General features: G+C 41.7%; 2 protein-coding genes across 3 annotated transcripts; one reads left to right on the top strand and one right to left on the bottom strand.

The window, feature by feature from the left end:
* Positions 1 to 1,784: 1,784 nt before the first annotated feature.
* LOC119729074 (transmembrane protein 68-like) lies at positions 1,785 to 7,943 on the bottom strand. Its single transcript, XM_038201578.1, has 7 exons — positions 7,787 to 7,943; positions 6,534 to 6,941; positions 5,351 to 5,518; positions 4,735 to 4,928; positions 3,819 to 3,958; positions 3,141 to 3,204; positions 1,785 to 2,267 (listed from the first exon to the last, which is right to left on the bottom strand). Exons 2-7 carry the CDS (start codon positions 6,850 to 6,852, stop codon positions 2,181 to 2,183), a joined length of 972 nt encoding a protein of 323 aa, XP_038057506.1. The 5' UTR covers positions 6,853 to 6,941; positions 7,787 to 7,943; the 3' UTR covers positions 1,785 to 2,180.
* An 813-nt stretch (positions 7,944 to 8,756) lies between these two features.
* Positions 8,757 to 17,256, top strand: LOC119729075 (cerebral cavernous malformations protein 2 homolog). 2 transcript variants are annotated; one of them, XM_038201580.1, is made up of 12 exons: positions 8,757 to 8,987; positions 9,915 to 10,157; positions 10,662 to 10,745; positions 11,184 to 11,282; positions 11,706 to 11,793; positions 12,212 to 12,267; positions 12,625 to 12,748; positions 13,412 to 13,469; positions 14,194 to 14,305; positions 15,106 to 15,244; positions 16,065 to 16,343; positions 16,401 to 17,256. In XM_038201580.1, the coding sequence occupies exons 1-11, from the start codon at positions 8,760 to 8,762 to the stop codon at positions 16,331 to 16,333; spliced, it is 1,500 nt and encodes a 499-aa protein (XP_038057508.1). In that variant the 5' UTR covers positions 8,757 to 8,759; the 3' UTR covers positions 16,334 to 16,343; positions 16,401 to 17,256. The 2 variants fall into 2 exon arrangements, with proteins under 2 accessions (XP_038057508.1, XP_038057507.1); XM_038201579.1 differs by having other exon boundaries at positions 8,758 to 8,987; positions 16,065 to 17,256.
* Positions 17,257 to 17,798: the final 542 nt, after the last annotated feature.

Consider the following 17,798-nt stretch of genomic DNA (forward strand, 5'->3'; position numbering starts at 1 on the left):
GTTCTGACCAATCACAGCCGTGATTTATGTCCGACGTGCGTGCACAAAAGTCCGACATGCGTGCACGCGGTACGCGCGTATGATGCGCGCGGCAGGAAAATGCAGTGTGGCATTGGAGAGGAGCACGTGTTAATTTGCCCAGTGCGCAGTGGGCGGGGCTTACTGGATCGGTCCATTGTCCGATGACATTTTTGCAAGTTTGTTATATTTTTTGTGTAGCCACAGGTATTGGAATTGATGAAGGCCTTCGGGACACAGTTTTTAGGTAAACTTTTTTTTTATTCCGGGCATATGCCTCTGGCTTTCGTTTTTGTTATTTTTGTTTTTTTGTTTTAATATTGTGTGAATGTTTGTTGTTTGTATGTGCTTTTAATAAGGGAATAAATGTGTGCTCCGGAGGTTTTTATCACTCTGTTTAATACCACTTAGAGTCTGGGTGCTGATAATTACCCGAGCCGGAGGCGAGGGTAATTATCAGCACCCAGACTCTAAGTGGTATTAAACAGAGTGATAAATACCGACGGAGTACATATTTATTCCCATTCATAAATACCTTTTCGGTAAAAAAAAATCATATAATTCGTTCAAAACATCCCGATTTTGTTCAACAAATTCACTTTATGCTTTTTGAAACATCCCTCCTGCAAAATAATGGAGTGTTCAGCTGGCGAGTAAGATGAAAACAACCCTTTTATGGAGATTGACGCGCGCGTATCATGTTCTACGCGATGTCGCGCAGAACGCACCTGGCGCGTTGCGTTTTGAATTTAGAACTATAAAATTCTGACTCCCTGGTAGTTTTGCGCATGCCTACGTAAGGATTGTGAACGTTCAACCAATGAAACGGTAAGAGGCACTGGATTTTTAGGAGTCCACATTTTATTGTGACACTGGAAAAGTGTTTAAGACCAGCTAGCCATGTCTTTATCATCCGTTTAATACCGGCCACGTGACGGGCTCTCGACCAATAGGAATGGCTAAACTGTCTGAGGTATTTATGAATGCCGAATAAATAATAATGATAATAATAATAATAAAATGTGTCATTGCACCATTTTAAACACTTCTTTCTGCAAACTTTAATTGCATTTACATGATCCAAATACACACGTTCGAATGAAAATACCAATGACATTTTATTTTCAACTGTGATGTCAGTGCTTAAATACATATTTCTTAGAATAAATAACATAAAATATATTTAAAATCCAGCTAAAAACAAAACCCCAAAAACTCATATATTTAAAACAAAAATAAATCCCTGTGCATGTTGCAGAAAAAAAAATCATCTTCAATGAAAACTTAATCCGAATGCAAATGAAAACAAATAAATAAGGAATTTTACATGACACCTTGTATAACCATGACACAAGTTAAAACAAGGAGGTTTGTTAGGCTTCTTCATTTTCTCTGCAAGTACTAGATTTGCTTTCAAAAAATGGTTGAGATTTCAAGTCTTCAATTGTAGAAACAGTAGTTTCTCAACTTGTTTTATCCAAAGTCCAAACTGAACCCATTCATTACCCTGCAAAGTAGCTACAAAAGCTGCGACAATAACCTACCATCACCAGGATATATGCATAGTTGGCTATGCAAGTATGCAACCCCTGCTAATATTAAGGTAAAGGGGGGTAAGGGTAAAGGGGGAGAACCTGTGTTCACAGGAACAGAGTGCCCATCTCTCTTTTAAAGCAATTGGGCCAGACTCGAGAAATGCTGCTGTGGGGGGATCGCCACACCTCCTCCACAGCGAGTCTGTTACCTTCCCAGCATTGTATAATGCCGGTACCCACTTGACACCTGGGTTGAGAGGAGTAATTGAGGTAAAGCGCCTGACTCAAGGGCACAACACGCATGGCCACGGCGGGGCTCGAACATACAATCTCACGATCATGAATCCTATGCTCTACTTTAGACCACACCTGCTATTATTACCACTGTTTTCCACTTAGGCTTCTGTTCTACTAGCTCGGTGGTCAAGGGTAATGAGTTTGCGCTTGTAAGCAGGAGGTCAGGGGTTCGACTCCAACCCGAGCAATTAAGCTTGTGACATTTTGATTGCACACCCATCGGACAACACTGAGTATAGAGTGTTAATGAAAAAATACATGAGTGAAGAGCAGCTCATATTAAGCTCCCAGATGCAAACGTCTTCCCATAAATAGCTTCTTTTCTAGTCATCACCTGAACCGATCTAGTAGAGCTTGGAAGACATTGCCAGGGACGCGCTGATGCTGACGGATCAGTTCCCTGATGGCAGAACGAGTCTGAGGTGGTAAAAAAAAAGTTACCACAAATAATTCACTACATGCATTACAACAACATGGGTTCAGAAGTTTGTAAGATTGTTAATAACCCTAATTCAATTGCGATTTAGGCAGATTGCAGAGGATTCTTTATAATTCCAGCTGCATGCATATTCAGAAGTTTTGAAAACCCTTTCCTCTGTTTGGAGCCAAAGCCCACATTCCCTCAAAGGTAGGTCGTTACTGAGCCATAAACGTATGCCGGGAAGAGTTCCTTGCACAATCCAGAGGGCGCTTTTGCAGGTTAACTGAAAGTTTAAATTATAAGGAAAACGAGTACCAATTGTCTTCACCACTAAAAATCAAACCCTAACTATTGAGAACAAGCTTATTATGTTTTCTGGTGTTTTTCTGGTGAAGTAAAGTCTGTCACGAGCCAACGTGGCCCATAAGGCCGACGTTTATCTCCGGTTTCAGTAGCATGAAACAACTGAAAATATTTCTATTCACCCTTGGACGGAATGCTAGTCCAGCTAATGCCGGTACCCATTTATACTCCTGGGTGGAGAGAGGCAAGTGGGGGTGAAGTGGCTTGCCCAAGGACACAACATATGGCCAGCAGCTGGATTCAAACCCCTGACCCTCTGATCAGGAGTCACAAACCCTAACCACTAGGCCACACTCCTCCAGTATTTGTATATTACTATTCTCATTAAGGCTTACAAGCTTTTACTCTGTTGACTTTGTTCTAACTTTGCTCCAGATGATTTTTTTGTGTGTCTGTTTAATAACTGCAACTATTGTAAAATAACCGTAATTCAGCCTCCTGGCTGCCACGTGTCATTTTTCATGAAATAATAATAAACCACAAATAATAATAACATTAAATATTACCTTTTCTGCAAGCTGAGGTGCTGTTAAAGACTCGTCGTAAGGTAGGGGCTTCCCGATAAAAGTCCTGCAACATGAAGAAAAATAATTAAACAAGTAAAATTTGGCTGCAGTTTGATACAAACCAAATTATAAAACAGCTGGAATTTCACTAGTTCATTACCTCCAATTTCACTATGCATTTTAAAGGGAATGTACATCTTTGGCTTTTGCCGTAATTTTCAGAAATGAACTGTTTGGGGGGGGGGTGGGTTAGTATAATAATCAAATATTGTTACACTGACATGTTTGAAGTTTTCTGGTTCCCTGACTCCACTTAAGATGAAATGGATCAAAAATGACGGAAAATTGTTATAAGGTAAGGGAACCAGTCTAGCTGGCCTGCACCCGTTCATGAACATGGAACCAATAGCAAACCAAATTTGGACTGAAAAAAAAAATAGTAAATTTGGAGCAGTAGTTGAAAAATAGTCAGGTTTTTCCGACGGTGGTCGGCCGACCACCGTTATCAATGTATACAAAAGTACAAATTTTCTTGAAAATGACTTCACACCAGGTGCCATAATTTTACAGGATGCTTTAGACTGTCATTTACCAACATCCCAGTAAGGTATTTCGTAACAACTTGGTAGTTTTATTTTGTGATGTTTGCAAATGTATTTTCCCTTTAAAGCGACTCACCTTAATTTGACCGGGAAACCTCCATAGATGGGAACAAGAGGAAGGCGTGTCTTCTCGTAAATATTTTGGAGGTATTTTCGACCCCAAGACGGAGTCCTGAAGGCCTCTCTGCAATTCTGGGTAAACACTGGAATAATAGGCTGGAAATGTGAGAGAAGAGAGAGAAGTCCTTGAAGTAAAATTTATCCAGGGCATTTTTTTTTTTAAACGTAAAAGTAATAATTTGAATGGATTAAAGCTATAGTCCATCATTTGTAATTAGTGCATTTTGTTCGTTTGAAGCAACAAAAGTGTTCAAAATCTAATAAAGGATACTGAGCAACTAACCTGATGAAGTTTCAGCTAAGTTTCAGCTGTACATTCCGAGAAAAACAGCATTCTAAGATCTCAATTTCAAATCAAAAGTTACTGAATCATGTTTTGAATTGTTTTGTAATTGCAGCTATATGCGGCGTCGCGCACTGATCCGACGAATTATAACAACCGCGTGCGCGTGTGCGTCGTTCCAATACTTGTGCGCGCTGCGCTGAATAACAAAAGGAACTACTAATTTAAATTTTCCTACGGTGCTTCTTCAGAATCACCGTTGGAAATGCCTTCTTTCGTTGATTACTTCAAAATGACAGCTTCCCAGAAAGAATAATTTCACAGGGAGTTTAGTTCCCTTACTATCTTTCAACCAAGTTTGTTTTTCAACAGTAATTACGCCAGTTACTTTTCGGATGGCTGCAAATGATGGACTATAGCTTTAAGTACACGTGCCATCAAAGATGCATTCTTGACCCTTATTTTGTTGGTTATATTACACACCGATCTGTTAAGATCCAAATTCAACAGACATAGTAACGAAGAATTTGCCTGAGTTTGTATTTTGTTTAAACGCCAGTCGACTGTAATTACAGTGGAAGATTCTCACCACTTTAGCTTGGAGGGCACACTCGGCAAAGCCACATCGCTGGCCCCAGACCAGCTGGTAGTGCTCATCGCCAAAGAGGGCCTCTCTAGCGCCCCCTGGAGCTATGGCTAGGATGTGCCCCTCGCTCAGGAGGCGGACACACTCTGGTACCGACCCGGGAGTCACGTGGAAAACCTTGAGGAGAATTCTGAACCCTGTCAACCAAAAGCACAAACAATTTAGGGCCAGTCTCCGTTCATATCGCTGACGAGTTCCGGACAAGTTGCAAGTAGAATCGATGCTTGCGCGCACTCGTTCACGGCTTTGCTGAATTAAAACGAACTACCGACAGAAATTTCCAAAAACGCGCCGTAGGACACATTGTTGGAAATGGCCTTCTTTTATTGTTTTCTTCAAAATGACAGCAAGCAAGAAAGAATAATTTCACAGGGAGTTTGGTAAACCAACTTTGCTTTCAACAATAATTTTGTCGGTTACTATTTTTTGATAGCTGCAAATGATGTACTCTGCCTTTAAGGTCAACGCACAAAATAACGGAAGTAAATTCACGATTTGTGTGGTATGAGCCTGCACATGTAACTCTGAGAGTCTGTTGTGCGTGAACAGAAATTCTCACCTGGGATCCCAAATAAAAACCTGTCGCCGACCAGCTGCATAACGCGGTTCTTGAAGAGCAGAACTTTAGCCATGATGTAGTAGAAGTCTAATGGAATAGTTCCATGGTAGTATATCAGTACTGCTGCCCCCTCCTGGGGAATGTGCTCCAGGCCTACAATGTCATAGCCTGTAAGTTGAGATTACATGTAGTATGAGCTAATTAGTCTGGTGGCTGACTGTGGAGAACTGTGTAGAAATAGAGATCAGTACCACACATGCCACATGTTTCTTTTAATAGTTGATTGATGCAGTTGGACTGGTTGTTTCAGGTGCCAGTCTATTTTCTTGTATTGCTTGTTTTCAATATCTCAAGTTTTGGGACTCTCATTCACAGTAAAGAGATGCCCAAAATTTTCGAACTAGGCTGATATATGATTGACGAAATTGACCTGTGATAACTTGTGACAACAGATAAAAACTCCTCTACAGCAGTGGCACAAATCTTCACGCACTTCTCTACAATTCTATTAGATGTGATTGACAACTTATGATTGAGGTGATTGACCCTCTAATGACTTGTAACAACTTCACTTCAACTCTGGCACATTATCATAGTGACCGTTTTAGCCGATTTTCGGCTGACTTTGACAGATTTTTTGTTAAAAAAACAAGTTTGACAGAAAATTTGACAGAATGGATTTTTTTTTGGCAGATTTCTGGCAGAATTCTGCAAAAATGGTTATTTGACCCCCAAAAAAGCAAATCTGCAAAAAAATGGTACATTTATTTACAAAAGCTTTAATCTTTTCAAGCAAACCCTTGCAAAATAGGACAGGTTGCCTGGTCTAGGTGCAGAGGTTCACTGGGAACCGGATTTCGTCCAGTGATGCAACCGCATTTTGCCTGAAATTTATGCAATTCCATATCATCTTTATGTGGCTATAAATGGTTTTTAATGTAATTTGAACATTAATTAAGGCAATATTACAACATCTGCATGTGATTTAAAGTGTTTAAAGTGTATTTTGAGTAATTCTGGGGAATTTGGCAGATTTTTGATCAATCTGACAGATTTTTGAAGTGCATTTAGCAGAATTTAGTCATGACCTTACAGTCACCCTGCACAGTATTATGCACATCTAGTTCACAAATTTACTCGTGAAACGTGTATCATTTACTACGTTACAATTGTCAAGACTTACCATGCCATATATTGCCTTGGCCTTCCCAGAATGTTGCCAGCACCATCCGAGCCCAGTCCCACGTGCCGCTGCTGTAGTACGCATCGGCCAAGCGGTGCCGCGCTTTGTAGATGTGAAGGAAGAGCACCGACCCGTAGACCATCAAGAGTATGATGACGGGTAGCAGAAAGGCCATGACGATGGGCATAAAGAGCCACAGCAGCCATGATAAGAGGTAGTAGTCCAGGCTAGCTACGCTCTGCTGTAACCACTCGGGTAGATGTATGCCTAGGTGGACTGCGATCCATTGGAATATCTGTTCAATGTTGCTGATGGGCATGTTGAAGCTAGCTGCATTCTTCCGTTAGTGACCGTTACATCAGAGCTCTACATGTACATCAAATTTTTCTCATATCGATGTAATTTAACCTGGAAAAAGGAAACGGAAGCTTGAAAATAAAAGTCAGATACTTTCTACACACCTTCCCACTGCCTGACTCAAATGTTGCGTGATTTCATAAAATGTGACATAGTAATTAGTATGCATGATAAACACGAATAAGCAGAGTGAAATTCCAGCTACTCTTCAAAAATCAAGTGTGTGCAACTTTTCAGTGCAGTGTATACATGTACATTGTATCTGTATTGTACATGTATATTAAATTTTGAACACAGGCCCAGTGCATGTATGCTGTGTATTATTAAAACCAGTACAAATCTATGTTCAAATAGCCTACCAGTACATTGTTCAATCATGCAGACTAGTATATTGAAACACATTGTTCAAACACAGATGGTTCAAGTACTGCATAGTTTGCATTCTCCACACATGACTATGAAATTATGACCGACTCACTATCATAATTATAACTGAGTACATGTGTGTGCAAACTAATGTGATCACATGTAACATGCTTTAAAGTCCATAAAAATAATTTAACTTGCGAGCTTGCACAATTTTCATTCACTATAAAAATATAGCGAGTACATGTAGGTCATGTACTAAATGTTTTTTTTTTTTATCGTCAATGTTACTTTAAGTTTATGTTACTGTTATTAGGCCTATTTACTTTCTGTGGAAAAAAAAACACAAGAAAGAAATGACTAGGCCTAAATAAATAGAAAGAATGTCACTTGTATAATGTCTCTGCGTCATATTGGCAAACCCGGAGCCGGTGAACGACCATCCATGAGCATGGTGACCTTTCCTTTACTAAGTCTAAAGTGACAACGTGCCAAAAAAATAACTAACACCCAGATCTGCATCTACTTACTTTTAGCTCCAAATAATGTTTTTAGAATATCGCGGCCTTTGCAGGTGAAAATAATCATCTGTGATCTCACTCAGCTCCACTCCAATCCGACTCACACGACCACAGAGCCAGCTGATCAGATTACCTGAGTGTATACCGCCCTCATTCGTCGTGAGTTTTAACATAACATATCAAGGGGCACTCATTCACTCGTACCCCGCCCTCCTGTTTGCAGGGCGGGGGTACGAGCGAAGGGGCACTCAATGTTTTAATGCAATCCTGGAAAATGCACCTTTACCTAATACTAGTGTACAAATTCCCCCTTCTCACGACTTTTTTTAGAGGGTGAGACAATTTGCATGTGACGTCAACTTCTAAAATTAGCTACTGCCAATTTTTTTTTTTTTTAACTAATGCTTTTTCGGTGGCCAATCCCTAGTAGTAGATGATGAAAGTAACATTCGAACCCCGCGATCGATCAGGAAGAATTAAAGTACTGCTAGCTATATGTCAACCTGATATCCACAAAATTGTAGGGGTGGCGGCTGGGGTGCACGGGGACCCTGAAGCTGAACAGTTGGAGGGGGGAGTCGAACCACACACCCACCACCACCACCCATCCATCCATCCTCTGCAACACCCCCAAATTTTCAGTCACGCCACTGATGTTATTTCTCCATGATACAATCATCATTTTGATGTCTCATCTACTCCCACTAAGTTACAGGCTGCCCTTTTTGGAACAGGTGAAATCGGCTGAGAAGACAAGCCCTTGTGTGGGTCAGCACCCCGGCCCCCCTGAAGTTACAGATAGAGCCACGCCCCCAAATCGGTCCATGCCCACACACCTGTCATGCCCAAACAACATACCCCTCCTGAATTCTTCTTGCAATCACCCATTGTAATACCTTATTGTTCCCCCGGGAATGATTCATTTTACACATGGGGATATCCACGTACTCTTTGTTCCATGGTTCACGGCTTCTCCTGTTAAATGATGAGTCGTTGTACGCCCGGTACCAGTCACCAAAGTGTTTATTGTGTTTTTTCGATTGTCACGGATTTTGCAGACGACGCAGGCACATTGAAATCGCATGCAAAAAGAGAACCTCATAATAATGTATTTTCGAAAAGAAAATACCAAATTAAGCATCTCTATATTTTAACAGTTCAGGTCATGGGCATGGAAGAGGATATTGCTCCAAAGTCTTCGTCCAAAAAGGTAGGAATCAAGAGAAATTGTTTCATTGTTTTTAACAACCAGATTTTGAAACAAATCAAAATGGCCGACGAAATCATTTTTGGGGGTGCTGTCAGATTTCCGATTTTATTGCAAACTCATACAATTTGAAGATTGCAAAATGCCTTATTTTTATTGTATAATAATACTGCCATTGGGAAAGGAAGGTATTTCAATGAATTGAATGCCGAGATTCTCAAACGAAGTGACCACACCCAGACGAACCCGTGTGAATTTGCTCGAGTGATCTACAATTGAAGGCATTGCACTGATTTCGTGAAAAATTTAAACTTTTTGCTTTCATACTCTCAAGGCTCAAGTGGCCTCGCCGTGAATGATCGGGGGGAAAACAGAACGTCATTAAAAAAAGGCCTGCTGTTTTAGTTTGAAGATGTGTAACTTTTGTAAAATTTGTGAAAAATTCCAATGATTTTATTAATGATATGCCTGACTAGACATTGTACATGTCTAGGTCTACCAATTTTCAGACCAGTCTCATAGGGTTTGTGCACAGGGTGACAAGTGATGGCCAGATATGGGAATCTTTGTGAAAATAAACTTTAGGTTATTGCCATTTTGTAAACTGTGGCGTCTTACCTGTTAAAAACTCAGACATGTCAGAGATGTGCTAGTCACAGCAGTCATGGCAGTTCAGGCGCTGTTATCATTTTACCCCATAATTTTCCTCATCAATAAAAAAAACGGCCCTTTTTCTACATGCCAATATTCAATATGGTATAGCGAACTAACAAATATAAGTTATTTTTCCAGCTGGTAACTATTTTAGGTAAGTCCCAAAACATGAAGAGTGTCTTTTCAATCCTCTTTATTATGGAACGGGGTCGGGAACTACACGACTACCTTTTAAAACTTATACAATGATGAGTTCTGCTCTGTGTTGCATTTCAGCAAGGAGGGTTGTTAGGTCTTTTCAACAAGGACAAAGACAAGGACAAAGACAAAAGTCGGGTTGGTATCAGCAGGCACTCCCATCGAGAGTCAAGAGAATCGCACGAACTCCCCTCACAGATGCCCCACCACCACACAATACTGGAGGGCAGGCGACCATTGAAGACTATGGAGCTCAGCCCGCCCGAGTACAAAGTGGATCCACAGATCCTCATCGATAGCTTTTTAGAAATCGCAATAAAGGTGGGTCGCTTGTCAAATTTCTGCATCATTTTTTTTTCTTTCCAGATTTTAGATGATTTGGTTTACTTTTACTCGGCCTACATGTAGTATATTTTACAGGTACACAAGTAAAAAAAAGCCAATCATTAAAAAAAACTTCCAAAACATGAACAAACGAAACAGTTTAAGTGTGATATTACAAATTGTGCGACTTGATATGCTTATAATTGTATATTAGACCTTACGTAACAGACAAAGAAAAGAAGAGGTTTAAAAGAATGAAGTTTTACACTTTGCTCATAATGAGTCCATATTTCATTAAAAAATTAAAGCATATCATTTTAATTTGTAACGATCACTCAGTGATGTCATATAAAAGACTTCTGGCCTTCCAAGTTTTCAACCAAATGTTTCCAAAATTTTGTGAGGAAAATGGAAAAAGCCACGAATAATTCTGGTCTTCAGAAGGCTTATCTTATGGTCTCAATTCATTGACGTTTGATGTTTTTTCCCTTTCTTTTCCAGTATTTGGGAGTGATTCCCAATGTGCCATATGGGTTAGACCCAACAAAACGTACAGAGCTGCTAAGAATCATTGATAAGGGAAAGGTAAGATTGAGATGATTCTGAAATTGTCCTACTTAGAACAAAAAACTTCATCCATTTCACTGCTGCATTTTGTAGGTTAATTAACGTAGATTGGGAATGACACAGCTACAACTGTTGAATTCATTGAACAAAAAATGGGGAGTCAGGCTGGCGAGTGGTACTGTCCTCGCCTTCCAACACTGTTGACCCGGGTTCGATTCCTGCCTGGGTCAATATGTGGATTGGGTTTTCAGTCCCTACCTGATTCCGTGGGCTTTCCTCAGAATATTCATCTGGGGTTTTCCTCCCACCTCTAAAACTGTAATTTCTTGACATTGTCTTCTCTTTCCTGGCCCCATGGGAGACCAGTGGACTCCACAGAATGGGCCAACCAGTTAAAATATGAATTAATTATATTAATAAAATAAATACAAATTGATTTTTTTTTTTAATCTTCAGAAAAAAGGGCTACTACCCTGGAGTACAAGGGACAACAAACACGACGCCATCTTGTCAGTATCGGCCAAACAGATCAAAGTGGTCAAAAGAGACGGCGAAGTAAGTACAAAGCCTTTGATTGCTGTGCCTGCCATGCAATTTGATCCGGCCAGCTAACCCAACAAGCTTGGTTGAGTGGTGGTTGATTGGTTAAGAATTCTGCACTTGTAAGCAGGAGATCGCGGGTTCGAACCCCACCACAGCAGACATTTGAAATTTTTCTTACAAACTCCTGAAAATATTGCAGCAAGTCTTGCTAACCATTCCTCTCTAAGACTTTTTTTCTTTTCACGAGAAAGATCAGTGCTTCAGTGTCCAACTAATAGACATTGGTTTTCATTGCACCAACATGGATTTTTATATCAGAGTCACTGTCCACAACACAGAACAGCAAACTCGGTCTCAATTTTACTTTCTGATTTGTAACTTCTGAGAAACCCTTGCAACTCTTCTAGTGTGAAATAAAATTGTGTTTGCTTTCAGGAAACGTTAGTACGATTGCCAATCCACGACATAGCCGCTGTGAGTTACGTCAGGGACGATGGCCAACATCTTGTAATGTTCAAAATCGGTAAGGTCCATAGTTGTTGTACAATTGATCACGGTTATATGAAGGCCTCATTTTTGAGAAAATGATCCTCGACTTGCTGAAGAAATAAACCATATTGATGTTATTGACGGACATTTAAGCAGCGTTTCCCTTGTAGGGCTGTGCGTGAACCGGGTACCCGAGTTGTTGATGTCTGCAGGACCATGTACGACAAAATCCCCAAAATTTGGGGGAAGGGGGGTTGGATTTTGACGGATTTTGTAAAGTTAAGGTTAATTTGCATTGGTCGCATTCAAGCCCAGCGTGTGATTTCCTTACATCAATACTCCAGGCCTCCGAAGTATAAGACTCAAGATTCTAATGGATGGTTTCTAATGAGCACTAACAGATGCCAGGCTATTAATACTCCTTACCTTGTCTTTCTTGTCTAATATTTCAGCGACAGACAATCAGCAGGAGCAGTGTAACCTGGTGGTGTTCGAGTGTCGTTCCAAGGTAGGTAGTCGACTGTTTGACGAAAGAGAACTACTCCGGGCTAGAAGAAACAGAATGAGGTTGAAGAAGTAGAAACAGGGTCACCAGAATCTTGGACTTCCTGATCACTCTAGAGATCCAATCACAGAAACTACTGAGTGTTTATCAAGTTCGTTCCTTGACCGTAAAGATGCTTTAGTATGGGCTCAATAGCTCAGTTGCACATCACGTAGAAAACCACTGGAAAAGTTGAACATCAATTTTATTTTCAAATCTGAATTCAATCAGTTGTGCCCATCGCTTCATTTTTTGAGCGCCATCACTTCCAAGCCTGGTATGTTGAACTCGATATCACGAGGATTTTGTTTTTCTCACCAGGAAAGTGCTGATGAAGTGTGTGCATTGGCCCAGCAGATCTTCTACGTAGTCTACACTGAATTGACAATGAAATACTTTGATCAGAGCATCATACGTGCGGCAAGGAACACTTCACTTGGAAGTGGTAAGGCAGTGCACAGATTAGGCTTGCCTTGTCAAGCTAGACCCCAAAAATAGTTTAGGACAATCTTTTTACTTTATAGTGAGCAAGTCAGTCAGACAATATGAACCGTATTCACGAGTCGGCCATAAATTGAAGGCGAGATAAAATCTTCATTTTTTGGAACTTGCGAGTAGATTATGAAAGCAACGAAATAAAAGTTCATTACAAATTAATATCAGTCTGCTCTAATGAATAATTTAAAATTTGTGATAAAACTTAGCATAATGTTAAAGCCACATAAAACTTCACTGTCAACTACTATAACAACCTCCCCCCCTCCCCCCCCCCCCCTCGATCTATCAGAATCAACATGGAAGTTCGGAACTGCAAAGTGATAATGATGTCGCAAAACATTCACAATTTGCCATGATTGAAATGTGTTAATGGCAAAATTTGCCATGTTTGCCAACATTTTGGCAAAATTTGCCATTTGCCAGATTTGCCATGCCACAGTGAAATCACAAAGCAAAGTTTGCAATCAGTTTGAACCAGTCTTCAGTGTTGGACCAGAGAACGGGTCGCATGACTGAGGTTTAACATTGTGTACAAGCTGAAATGTCACTCGGCAAATTCTAGAATATTTACATCATGAACCAACACGACGACTTTGTCTTCATTCCCCAGTGTCGAGGAGTGTGGTCAGCAGAACTGCTCTTGATCCAGATGTCTTCCAGCCGCCACCGTGAGTACCTAGTTCTGGCATTCAATGTCCTAAAGGCAGGTTCATACTTCACGGGCCTATGCGATGCGAATTTGACGTCACGAAGCATTCCCTGTGAAATTAGCCAGAGTTGAAAGGTGTTAAATAAAGCTACAGTCCATCATTTGCAGCTATCCAAAAAGTAACTGACGTAATTAGTGTTGAAAAACATACTTGGTTGAACGATAGTAATCGGCTCAGTAAGAACGTGTCTCGGACGCTGAATTCAGGCCCAATTTCAAACATGATTCAGCAACTTGTGATTTGAAATTGAGATCCTAGAATGCTGTTTTCTCGGAATATACAGCTGACTTCAGGTTAGTTGTTCAGCACCCTTCTTTAGATTTTGAGCAAGTTTATTGCTTCAAACGAGCAAAATGCCCAAATTACAAACGATGGACTACACCTTTAAACTTTTGCGAATTCACAGCACAAAAACTTGCCCTGACATCACAAATTCACGTTCTCATTTGCTTTCGCGCCGATTATGAACCAGCCTTAAGATCGGTTCCATTCTGACCGTGAATGCATTTAAAATCTTACATGCTGAAAAAAAAACAGTTGAGACTTGTTAATTGGCACCATAAAATGTATGGAAAGTTAGCAGGTGTCATTTTCTTGGACAGCAATTTCAAGACAGTTTGGATAATTCTTACAAAAGTTATTATCTTGAATCGGGTCACCTTCTTGTACCACTTGCTTTCAGATCTAGTACAGCGTCATCTGAATACCCAAGCTCGCCAGCACTCAGACCCAGCAATAGTATGGATGACCTGAGTGTCACAGCCAAAGTATTGCTGCAAGAGTACATTGAAGTGGTAAGTATGGTGTTACTTGTATAGTTCAGTGTTCAACAGACACATTCCCCTCTACGCGTACATGCACACTTAGTCCCAACTGTGGGTGGCAAAATAGCAGCACGCCGGATGTGACTGGCGGGGCACTGCCAGCGCCACCCTGAGCTCAAGGCTCACCAGGGGGTTCTGTGGGAGCCGAAACGTGGCAGGAAGAGGCAGGGTAGGCAAGTTATGTCTAACGTGGGGGTGCTGAAGAAAGACACTGGAGTGGAGACGGCCGGCGAGCTTGCCACCTTTATGGCGGACCGGAGGGAGTGGGGCAGTCGTATCGGAGTCCGGCTGTGGCCGACTTGATGATGATGATGATGAAGCCCTAGTCCAAGTCCCGAATCACTAAGGACAAGTCCAAAACACCAGTGAGAAATCACCTCCAAATCACTGTTCATCCTAGTCATCAAAGCGAGGTCCACACAACTCCACAGTTTATCTGAAACCAAGGGTTTCAAAAGAATGCACAGGCACTGAGCTCTGAAGCCCCAAGGAAACCTTCAGAGAGAAGACAAATGAAGAAATGACCAGTTTTAGGGGTGGATGGAAAATCCCTGAACCATTTTTTTGGCAGAGAAACTAACAAAATCAGACGGGGCCTAAAAACCAAATTCGACTGTCTGCCCATGGTGGATTCAAAACCTTGTCACAGAGGTGGAACATGAGCAGATTTCCCTCCATGTTAAACGTCCGTAAATTGAATGATGTACTCATGTACATGTAAGTAACAAATTTGTACGAGTGATTTTTTTTGTTGTTGCTTATCTCACCAGCTCCGGAGTAAGCTCTCATCTGATGAGCTTCAACAGTTTGCGGCAATCCTACGTGACTACCGACAAACGGGGTCAATAAAAGAGTTCTGCAGCAGACTTCAAACGCTCTACGGCCCAGAACGCAAACTGCTCTTCCCAGGTATAACTACTATGTTAACCCTAACCCTCCAGGGTATTTTGGCTAGAAACCCTGCCAAACGCAGCAACATGCAACACTTGTCTAAGTGACAAGCCTGCCCAGTGCAGCAAGATCCATCAGGTCAAAAGTCTCAAGGCCAAACTGCCTCAGAGTCTGTGGTCACCCACTGCAGCAGGATACAACTCGGGCATTGTTCCATGGGACTAGCTCTCAGTGTCTCAGAAGTGGCCGGTTTCTGCACTGGTGTTGGTAGCATTTTCCATCAAAGTGCACCAGACTTTTCCACCTGATGCACTGTGCTGCGTCTGGCAGGGTTAGGGTTAAAGCAATGTTCTTAATGTAGGTAAAACAGTGTAAAACAAAGTAAAGGACTGCATTCGAATCTTGCAGCAGCTAGATTATCAAGCATCCTGTTCAAGAGATAATCGATTTACGTGGTGTATACTGAATCAGCCGAAAAAACCTCCAAGTCGTACTCTCATCATTCAAAGCCTCAAATCACATGTATATTTGCCCTCTAGCTGTCACAGTCTTCTGTTTGTATGTTTATGTTGGGAGCGATGGGTGGATCTGCTCGATCGGTCGATCGCGCTGCGCTTTCGGTCGATCGTGCCACCATTGGTGGGTCGCGCCACCATCAGTCGATCACGTGTTCTTTCCAATTCACGGCCCTGGAGGATTGTAATGAAAAAGGGAAGTAAAGTCTGAGATTTCCCACAGGATGGACTGATCGCAAAAATTTCTGCACAATCAAGTGATAGCGCAGATCCACTGATCGCGCCCAACATTTATGCACCACTACTGCTTATTTTTCCTCCAGGTATGAGACCCTACATTCCAGAGAAGGACATAGACTTCTTTGAGAACACTCTGGAGAGGATGGGCATCCAGGATGCTGCGGCCAACGGCTACTACTACACCAGCCCCCAGCGCTCGAGGCGCACAAACAGTGAGGCCTCCTCCTCCATCGGTGGATTTGACATGGGACTGTACAGCCACTCCATCATGTCGGAGAGGGACGAACTGGACCGAGCGCTGCAGGACATATGCAACGAGGTGGAGCATCTGGAAACGAGCGTAGACTCATGAGCTAACTCGGGACCCCTATTGAGATACTGATCGCTGTTGCTGAGCGTGGACTCATGAGCTAACTCAGGACTCCTATTGAGTTACTGATCGCTGTTGCTGAGCGTGGACTCATGAGCTAACTCAGGACTCATATTGAGTAACTGATCGCTGCTGCTGCTGTTTGTTTACAGCCCTGGCTCTATGAAATTTTGTTTGCCAATACCTTCCAGAGGAGTGCATTGAAGTATGCACATTCCAATTACTCAGCAAAGGTTAAAAAAAATGAAGGGTGCTCATTTGCTTATCAAGATGAGCTTCATGACGTTCCTTGCAGTGTGTGGCTGCTCACCCCTGTGGCAATGTTCATTTGGTAAACGGGTAATTTGGGGGAAGTGTTTTGGAGGGTAGAGTAGAGCAAGAGATGCCCAGCATACAAGCTTGTTCATGCCAACCAGACTTGAATTGGAGCGAGCTGGAACTCGTCAGTAGAAATCCAACGACCTGTGATACAGTGATACCTTGGCCGTGAGTGGTACGTGTAGACGCTTCCTTCATTTGGACTAAAAGGTACACTGTATGGAGACAGTTGATTACGGTGACTTTTACGAGCACATGACAAAGAGCTGTGTAGATGTTCTGCATGACAAACTTAATATGTTTATATTCTAATAAGAACTGCTTCGCCATAGGCCATCACATTTCCGAGATATGTTGGATTACTTTAACAAAGTATCTTACACAGACATGTCATCCGTAGCACAACTCCCAGCATGAGTATGCAGGATTGACAGTGATTGTGATCAAGCTGTATGGTACAGCTACATCCATCTATACATTCTGGCAACACAAAATTGCCATTGAAACCATAGAGCTATATTAAATTACTAGAGCGCTAACTCGATGTACAAAGTCATGCCTGATGGGCGCATCCATGTTTGTACACAAACCTATGGAAAACTCGAAATTTTGTACGGCTTTTGTACGGCTGTTTGCATATCTGCGTTTGTATTCCATACCGGTGCGTCATCGAAGCCGGTACGCCCAAAACTGAAACGCACAATCAGCAAATGAGTGTTTCATTTTGCTCTACGCAAACAGCGCAACGTGTGCGCGTCCCTCCGCTGCAGATGCTTTTCGCCGTGACGTTTTTTGAACCGTCATGACGCGTTTAAGTTGTTTGCATATCTTCTACTTACGCGTGGCATTTAGAGTACACTTTTAAAATTCAGTCCATCTATTTTGATTGTGTTCTACAAACACGCACATAAATTCAAAATGTCTGCGCCCAGAGCGGCTTCAAAGCGTCTCCGCGCGCAAGAATGAGGAGTTAGCGCTCTAGTAATTTAATATAGCTCTATGATTGAAACTCATCTACCAAAGTATATGTACATGTATACCAGAAGGGAATGAACAGATGAGACACATAGCCATAACAGAAGGTGGCCAATGCAATGGTTTTTCAAATCTGATTTCACCGGATCTGATG

Source organism: Patiria miniata, unplaced genomic scaffold (genome assembly GCF_015706575.1).
Source record: "Patiria miniata isolate m_02_andy unplaced genomic scaffold, ASM1570657v1 HiC_scaffold_20, whole genome shotgun sequence".
Classification (NCBI taxonomy): Eukaryota; Metazoa; Echinodermata; class Asteroidea; order Valvatida; family Asterinidae; genus Patiria; species Patiria miniata.

Excerpts from the sequence above, each read along its gene's own strand:
- LOC119729074 (XM_038201578.1), bottom strand. The coding sequence starts at position 6,852 with ATGCCCATCAGCAACATTGAACAGATATTCCAATGGATCGCAGTCCAC. Across the intron at positions 4,929-5,350 it reads GTTTTTATTTGGGATCCCAG|GGTTCAGAATTCTCCTCAAG; the intron begins GTGAGAATTTCT and ends TTTGGTTGACAG. Across the intron at positions 2,268-3,140 it reads CACCTCAGCTTGCAGAAAAG|ACTCGTTCTGCCATCAGGGA; the intron begins GTAATATTTAAT and ends TTACCACCTCAG.
- LOC119729075 (XM_038201580.1), top strand. The coding sequence starts at position 8,760 with ATGATGAGTCGTTGTACGCCCGGTACCAGTCACCAAAGTGTTTATTGT. Across the intron at positions 11,283-11,705 it reads TGGTCAAAAGAGACGGCGAA|GAAACGTTAGTACGATTGCC; the intron begins GTAAGTACAAAG and ends GTTTGCTTTCAG. Across the intron at positions 12,268-12,624 it reads TGTTCGAGTGTCGTTCCAAG|GAAAGTGCTGATGAAGTGTG; the intron begins GTAGGTAGTCGA and ends TTTTCTCACCAG.